Genomic DNA, 9,312 nt, shown 5'->3' with positions numbered 1-9,312 from the left:
AAAAGATTGAAATGAATCCAATTTATTTTTATTTTTATTTTTTTATTTTTTTTGGGCATCCACTATCCACATTGAGTCCCACAAACAAACGGTTTGGATCATTGAAACATAACCATATAGATATAGTTTCCGTCTCATTTGCCACCCTTCAATCTTCCCATAAGGAGTGAATACTACATAGTGAGAAATAACAGGGTTCATAAGGCCTACAATTCGTTAATCCAAACTGTTGATTTGATGGGCCCTATCATGGATGGTGGCTGCCCCAAAAGCCTCTTTAAGCCCAAAGATCCTCATCCTTCAATCGAAAAATAGATCTCAGAACAGGTCAAAATATTGACTAGCCAGGATAATAGATCCTCATCCATTGTAAGGTAGGGCCCATGACCTCAATAACCTGGATCAACGAAAATATGGGCCCCATTTTATAGACAACACCTAAAAAACCAACATACTTTCCAACCACATCACAAACAAACTGAAAACACTCCATCTTTAGCCATTCATTCTCCATCATGTAGGGAGTTTTCCAACATAACACTAACATAACTAAGATCAAGAAGAGGAAGAAGAAGCCGAAAAGCAGGCCGCGCCGGCTCTTAATGCTTCATTGGACGGAGCATTTCTCTGAACCAGTACGCCGACATCTTTGGGTACCTCTTGAGGTTATGGTAGTCGACATAGACCAGACCGAACCTCGACGTGTACCCAGACAGCCATTCGAAGTTGTCGAGCAGCGACCACGCAAAGTAGCCAATCACATTTGCTCCATCATCGATCGCCTTCTTGAGTTCAGTCAGATAGCTGTTGTAAAAATGGATTCTTGTGGTGTCATGCAATCCTACTGAAAGTGTGACATTGCCAGGGTCATCCATGCCTGTCACCAATTTGAAAAACATGTTCAAAAACTCCTCAGTAAGTTCCATGTTAGACTATATGGTTAGCCAGAGTGGCCTCGCCCATTTTTTTTTGGACCAGAAAATTCAGTGCAAGGCCCGCCGGTTATGGACATCAACAGGCTCAGATCAGCTAGGCTTGAACATATGATTCTGGCCCAACTAAAGACCAAAAGGAGATTATTCTGTAGAGAATGTATTGTCATGCCAAGATCATCGTAATGGATGGTTCGTATCTGATGTAGAGTGGGTCACTGACACTTTCATGTCCAAGATAGACCAGAGAAGGCCCGATCGAAGGCGGAAGTGATTAGGACCGTCGGAGTTGTGTCCAACATGAAAAACATGAAAAAGGCTTATAAAAATTAGGAGAATAACATGGTTAAGCCAAATAGGACACTATTTTTTACCGAAAACCATGAAGTCTAGTAGTAATCATGATAGTCTATAAATAGTAAGTTTACTATTTATAATAAATCATGAATTTAGCGAATTTGAGTTGGAGTTTGATTCTGAAACGTCTTCCTAGGTTTGGTATCACTATTTTAAGGGTTGTAAATTCATTTTTATCATCAATCAATTTTCGAATTTCTTAGAATTTATTTCTATTTTTTTATTTTTCCTCATGGATTCGAGGAATTTCTACGAGGAGTCTAGAGAAGCTCCGTGAATTCAGAGTAGTTATGCCCTTGAGGAAGACGGTGATCGACCTCATCATGTCCATCCCTGCATCAGGATCACTCACAAGTAGCATGAATTGGCATGGGTAAGGATGGGAATATGAACATAAGGCTTCCATCTGAATTTCTTTTTCTTTTTCAGGAAAACATGGAGGGAGCTATTTTTAGTCCAACTCCAGCCAAGCAAAGGACCACATGGCTGGTAAAAAAATGAAAACTAGGTGGCACCAAAACAGACCCTAGAACTGAAACCAAGCCCATTAGGCCCAGTAGCTTGATGGGCAATACAAGCCCATCAATAGCCTTAAATTTTAGTATTATATGCAAGGGCGTGTTTGGCTGCACTAAATTCATGAAATATGATATTTGCTTCAATAAAAAAAAAAATGCAGCCAAAACAAAAACTCAATGGTCAGTGACACAAAAATAGAAAAATCATACCATTTTCTGATAGAATGACAGTGGGATTTCCATAGTGTTCCTTTATGTAGGTCACAGCTTTGTACATGCCCCATGGGACCATGTACAGCCAAGAAGAGTGGGCCTGCAAATGTTCAAACATCTCAACCATCAAAATCTCAACCATGTAAAATGAGGGGTCCATTTCACTACAAGAAGAGCACCATATCGTAAGAAGGCAAAACTTGAGTTAATGTCACAAGTCTCAGTTTGAATCCAAACCAAAAAAAAAAAAAAAAAAGGTATTAAATGATGTTCAATAGGATTTTTTTTTAACAAGTGGGACCCACTTTTGGGGTAACTCTAGCCATTGATTTGGTGGACCCCATCAGGGAATGGGACGCCCCAAGATATCCTCTATTATAAGAAGCTAGCCGTATGATTGGTCTAATGGGGAATGATCACATACATTTAAATGCATGGAAATGACCAGTGTTTGAAATATCAGCATCACGTTACGTATTGCATCCATGGAATACATATTACAGACACATATCGGTTATCGCACAGGATATATCGTTTGTATCAGATAATTTATCGCACTTTTTGGGAAATATGGGAAAACATTGGGGAAATGGTTGAATTTTTCAATGAAACTTCAGGAATTGTTTAAAAAGACCTTAACACACTTTTAAATCATAACATCTCAAAAAAGAAGTGCACATGATGGTGTGGCCATCTTGAGCTATGAATCAAACATCATAGTGGACTCCACACGGGCCAATTACCAGACGTTCAACGTATGTGATCATTCCCCTCGGATTTGTTTGAAATGGAGAATTACAGCCAATGGGGAGGAGATTCTAGTGTATCTTCCATGGATGATGAGGCCCACCAAATAAACAGTTTGGGACAAAAGGTGGCCCACAAAGGTAAACTTTTGTTAGGTGAAACAAATTACTCAATCCAGCATTGTATATTCCTTGATTTATAAACCCATAGAACTGATTGAATGGTATAGAATATCAGAAATCTGACTCCAATCACTTCCATTCATCAAGCTAAGATAGCATAAAAGATTTTTAAAAATCAATGGCTAGGATAAGATCGATTACCCTTGGTCCAATGGGCACGCCGTGACGTTCAACTGCAAGAAATAACAACATATTTCAGCAACACAGAAGCTACAAAAGTTCTAAGATAACAGAGAAATTGTGAAATGATATCTCACAAGCGAATCCAACATTCCAGTCATTCTGATAGCCTGGGACCTTCGGCTTCGCCTGATGAGGATCGAACATGTAGTAAGCTGTATATTGGTTAATCCCCACATAATCAATGGAGCCTTTGACCATCTTCACTTCTTCTTTGCTGAATTTTGGAAGCCTCTCTTGCACAATCTCCTGCATCGATTTCGGGTACTCTCCATATACAATGGGGTGAAGGAACCTGCAAAACAAAGATGGATCAGTCGATCGGTAATATGGTACGTCCGGGCCCATGCATGAAGTGGGCCGCACCGAGTGGATGACTTGACCCAAATCAGTCTGGTCTGACTCATCAGGCTGGATACACATGCACCAATGAAATGGAAGTTCAGAAGAAATTGCTAACAATCAAAGTTTGATGAGTGGACCGCCTGATTTTTGGGCTAGTTCGCCTTCAGTGGGACCCACCTAAAAGCCAATGTGAACTTAACAAGACTCTTATTTGGTGAAAAATGATTGTTGTTACCATCCAACATGGAAATCCCTTGCCCTTTGAGCTGCTAGCTGGTCTAGCTTCGAGTTCGTGAGTGGTTCATACCAAACGAAATCCAACAGAATCCCAATTCTCCCTTTCTGTTTTGTCTGAAAATCACACAATTTCATCAGGACATATGTATCAATTACTCTGCATCATGCTTTGAAATTGGATCAAAATCAATAATCAAAGATCTCCATTCACCTGATACTTCTCACGGTATCTTTGAACTGCAGCTGCATGAGATAAAATCAGATGATGGGCCACGATGTAAGGCTCTGTACCAGAATTTCCCTCTGTGCAGTTTCCATATGGTTTGGAACACCTTCCAGGAGCGAAAATACCATTGTCATATCCAAGAGCAGCCACCACCCTCGGCTCATTGAATGTCATCCAATTTTTCACTCTATCACCGTATGTCTTGAAACAAAAATCCGCAAAATCCGCATATGCGTTTCTGCAATAGATGAATGAATTGTTGGATTATTACCCAATTGTAGTAGGCTTTTTGGAGTTAAAATTTTGGGTTGGAATTTGATGTGGGATCGAATTGTAAATGGACAGTTAACTGTAAATTACCACATTAATCTGCATTTTTATCCCATTTGGGTGTATGAATTTCAGGTTAGGCTATTAATACCCATTCAAATTTGTAATCATGACCAATAATTTCTACATGATGAAGGAAATTTCATTGCTTTTAACAAAAGATGTGGACTGATTAATAGTATGCAATGCATGGTTTTAAGGTGATCTGTGTAACTCTTCTGAGTTGACTCAGACTTAGTCGGACCCAATCCCTTTTCGCACCACAATTCAACCAAATGATTCACCCCTGACTCGGATGAGTCGTGCAGATTCACCACTGACTCGGGCAAGCCCTAACTCGATTCGAGACAGAACAAGTCGATCCGAGTTGCCGATTCTTTTAACCATGATGGCATGCAAGAAAATCAACCCACAAATTCTCATATGGTGGCAAATGGATCTTCTATATTTGTATTTTAAAATAATAATAATAATAATAATAATAATAATAATAATAATAATAAAGGGACATGGCTGGCTGTATATATGTATCAGTTCTCATATGGAGGCAAAGAATTTTTAGTGATTGATATGGAATGGCTATCTTCTGTATGTATGCATGAGGAAAAAATCCATAAACTCTCATATGACAGAAAGAAATTAAAAAAATAAATAAATAATCTTTGGTCTTTGAAAATGTGGGGGGCTGTATATGTATGTTTACAAATGTATAATGCATACATGCTAATTGCATTCATAGTGGTTTGGAAAATCTGGGGCAGATGTTTCATGTCAACGGATTGGATGCACATACACAACATCATCCCCTCTCAATTGTTCCTGCTTGTATGGCCCATGTGAATCGTAGATTTGCCTGATTTTTGGGCTATGGCCAAATGAGGCATGGCATGCAAGATGGTCAAAGTGGATCTCGTCAACACATCACAATGGGCCCCACACAACTCTTTTGCACTATAATTGTATGCACTAGATAATATCCTATGTATGTATGTATACATTTATGTATGTATATGAAGCATAGGTCATGATGAAGCATAGGTCATGATGATATAGATTAACACAATGTACTTACACAACTTTTCTGTTCAACAAGCCTTTGTATTGCTTCTCAAGCACTTCAGGAAGATCATAATGATATAGATTGGCATAAGGTGTAATGCCTGTCATTATAATGAAAACCATACAAATTGTAATTTGAATCAATCAAACTTCCAAACGTGAACATAGAATCAGTAGCAATAGTGATTTTTTTTCACTGTCCAAGCACTTGAATTTTACCTTTTTGGATCAAATAATCAATCAACCTATTGTAATAAGCAACCCCTTTCCAATTTACCTTTCCCACTCCATCTACATATAAAAAATGGACACATTTATGAATTTCATTTGTATGATTAACTAAAAAAATACAGTGATTAAAATCAAATTAGGCCTGAAATTTTGTTTACTTGGGAAAATCCTGGACCATGAGATTGAGAACCGGTACGCATCAAAGTTGAGCTTGGACATGATGTCCACATCTTCCTGCACCAGAAAACATTCGATGTCCGAAAGAAAATTAAGGATCGATAGAAAAATTCTAACCGTCCGATCGGTTGAGTCAACCCATTGGGACCATGGTTTTTAAAATTGTCTGCTCGAGTCAAAACTCAGCCGAGTCAATTTGACTCGACAAGATTTCCAGCTGAGTCAGTAGGAAACACACTAGTAACTGTAACTCTGTTATGAATCACTGTGACTCACTGAGTCGACTCGAGTCAGTGAAGTGAATAATTAAATATTTTTAGTTCAATTATTAAATACCAAGTTGAGTCAAGTGAAGAGCTGACCCAGTCATTGAGTCGACAAGTCAACCCCGCTCAGCTGGAGGTCGAATCGAGTTGATTTTTCAGGTTTCGGAACCATCTCCATGGGCATCATAGAGGGCCCACAAGCCCATTGAGATCTCAAGACTAGCTGGTCATTGGCTTGATTGGTAAGCCCCTGGGGCTAGAGCATCAGCCCAATTACCAAACCTAAGCCTTTGTTGGAACATTTTTACTATTGAGGTTGAGCGGCCCACTTTCATCCGATCATGCATGAATTTTAGGCTGAGTGATATGTGGACCCAGGAGCATTAATGATGTAGAGCGGGTTGCGGACAGTTTCATGGGCAAAGATGGACCAGAGAAGGCCTGATCAGAGGCGGAAGTGATCAAGACCATCAGAACCTTAAAACAGTCATACCTCACAAACCGGAATGAGTTTTTCAACATATCATATATGATTCTGGGTTAGGAGAAGCTACTTTATTAGCCAACCAACTGGATTTGAGAGATTCCATCAAATCGATGGTCAAAAGTCTCTTTTAATTTTGTTTTTACTATAAATAGTAAGTTTTAGCTGACGTATAACTTTGATCCTTTGAGTTGTAGGAGTCATGCCCAACATGAAAAGGGCTAAGAAAAGTTAGGACAACAACGTGGTTAGGCTAAATTGGACACTTACTATTTTTGGCCGAAAACCATGAAGTCTAGTAGCAATGGTGACCGTCTATAAATAGTTTTTTAGGAAATTTGAGTTGGAGTTTGAATCTAAAAATCCGTCCTAGATTTGAACTCATTATTTAAAATATTATAATTTTGTTTTTATCATCAATCAATTTATTTTCGAATTTATTAGAAATTATTTCTATTATATCGCCTGTGGATTCGAGAAAACTCTCTGAGGAATCCAGAGAGCTCTGTGGATTCAGAGTAGTTATCCCGAAGGAAGACGGTGATCATCGACCTCATCACGCCCTTCCCTCTGTCAGCTAAGGCCCATTTACATGCGATGGAAATTGGATAATGAATCACTGTAAATGGTTATTGTTGCCATGGGCTTAAGGCCTGTTTACTAAATGGGTCGACCCTGATTACTTTGAGGCCCAGTTAATAGATGGAATGGGCCTGGAAGAGGCCCAATCAGTAGCAGAAAAGGTTCAGAACCACCATTCGGTTTGTGCTCTATTTACAGAATTGCCACCGTTTTGACTCTTACTAACGAGTGTCGGTGCTTTTTCAAGCAGAGGTTTGTTAATTCCACACGCCTCTGCGCATCCCCTCTAGGGCTACACACGCTGCCACGTGCCAACATGACACTCCCGTGCGAGCCACAAGCAATCCGTGGGGCCCAGCTCGAAAGTGATCTTGATCGAGATTTAATCCCGTCCGTTCATCAGGTGGACCATAGTGAACAAAACACTTGGATGGCTAGAAACAAAATGCTTGGCCATGTTTTCCTTAGCCGTTCATTTGTTCCTGTACACTGCGGTCCACCTGAGTAGTGGACTGCCCTGGTTCTTAAGATAGGAGTACTGTGTACTGGCAGACCCACCTGATGTACGGATCAAATCTTCCACACGTGTACCAGCTGCACGTGCACGTGTAACTAGCAAGCTGCAATCCCACGTGACGCCCACCTTGATGATGCGTTGCATATCCACGCCGTCCATCCATTTTTCTAGCCCATTTAACAACTTAGTTCACAGAATTAATAAGATCCAAATATTGGGTGGACCACACCACAGGAAACAGTGGTGATTGAACGCCCACCATTAAAATCTTCCCAGGGCCCACTGTAAGCAGATCCGTAATAATTACTTTACATACAACCCGTTGATAAGGTCAAACAGACACGGATGAAGGGAAAATAAAATATCAGCTTTATCCAAAACTTTTGTGGCCTACAAAAAATCTTTTAATGTTCATTCACCATTTTTTTTTCCAATGGTGTGGTCCACCAGATATTTAGATCTTCTTAATTTTTATAGTAACATCCTAAAATGAAAGGAAAAAATGGATAGACGGTGTGGATATACAACATATTAACGAATGTGGGCCCTACATGGTAAGCGTAACACAAACTAAGGTGTTACCCGGGTAACACATAATCCGCTCCCGAAATTTCTTCCCGTGATTCGCATGGATAGAATATCCTATCCCTAAAAAAATGACAGCACGCCATGATAATCACCTCATACGAAAATCAAGCCGATCCACTCATTGGGTGGGCCACACCAACACACCAAGTTATACCAATGACCGTTTTTTATTTGGATCGGCCTGATTTTTCATATCATCCAATCAGCTCAATGTGGATCATCTTTTGTACGGATAAGATCATCTACATATCTAACACATTGGCCCGAAAAATGGCTGTATCATAAGCAATGATACAGCCGTTGTATCCGATCATTTCTCAGAACCTTATCACCATCCAATCAAGACCTGGGCCCCACTTCCCATCCCCATCTTATCTGACACCGAGTTGACTCGGACGAGTCGCGACCCGAGTCAAAAAAAAAAAACCGAAACAGAATCTTACTTTGTAACGGTGATACTCATCCACCGAAACATCTCCCGTAGCGTTGTTCGCAACAATACCTATATTTCCCAAATTAAAAATAAATAAATGAGAAAAAATTAAAAATTAAAAAACATAAGGGCAGTAATTGTAATTTCTTCAAAATACCGGGTTTTTTAATAAAGGCGTCCCAGATGCTGGGCCCCCTTCCATCTTTCTTCGCCATTCCTTCCACCTGATAAGCTGACGTGGCCGTGCCGAAGATGAACCCTTTCGGAAAACTCGATCTGCTGAGTTTGCCCGTGTCGACTCGGGCCGATTTCTGCCCGGATGCCACGTCGGATTCTCCATGGACTAGACATTGCTGTAAGAGGAGGAGAGAAGGGATGAGAAGAGAAAGGAAGAGAGTCCTCTCCATCGCTATGGAGAAGACGGAATCTCTGGCTATGAAAAATCTCTACTTCGTATTGTTCAGAGACACTGAATTTAAACGGGTGAGAGGGAGAGATATGGTGAGCCATGCCTTGCAATGTACAGAAAGCAGATTGGAAATGACCAAATTGCCCTTGTCATGCAAAGACCTGCTTCTCTGAAGGTGTGTGCCTGACACGTGCGACCTGACTTTCGGTGGAAATTGTACGCTTTTTGTTTCTTTGCTGGGATAATGAACAAACATCAAACCACCGAACGCGGAATAACGGGGAGACACCGACTTCGGT

General features: G+C 40.2%; 1 protein-coding gene across 1 annotated transcript; it reads right to left on the bottom strand.

Annotated features, from left to right (window-relative positions):
• Positions 1-479: 479 nt before the first annotated feature.
• On the bottom strand, positions 480-9,074 carry LOC131237677 (beta-glucosidase 44-like). Its single transcript, XM_058235576.1, has 11 exons — positions 8,762-9,074; positions 8,615-8,673; positions 5,716-5,791; positions 5,546-5,617; positions 5,340-5,427; positions 3,923-4,175; positions 3,710-3,825; positions 3,207-3,424; positions 3,091-3,122; positions 2,018-2,120; positions 480-877 (listed from the first exon to the last, which is right to left on the bottom strand). The coding sequence occupies exons 1-11, from the start codon at positions 9,009-9,011 to the stop codon at positions 600-602; spliced, it is 1,545 nt and encodes a 514-aa protein (XP_058091559.1). The 5' UTR covers positions 9,012-9,074; the 3' UTR covers positions 480-599.
• Between the last annotated feature and the right edge of the window lie 238 nt (positions 9,075-9,312).

This window comes from Magnolia sinica, chromosome 2 (genome assembly GCF_029962835.1).
Source record: "Magnolia sinica isolate HGM2019 chromosome 2, MsV1, whole genome shotgun sequence".
Lineage (NCBI taxonomy): Eukaryota > Viridiplantae > Streptophyta > Magnoliopsida > Magnoliales > Magnoliaceae > Magnolia > Magnolia sinica.
The sequence above is the reverse complement of the archived record's forward strand: the minus strand, read 5'-3'. Positions and strand labels throughout refer to the sequence as shown.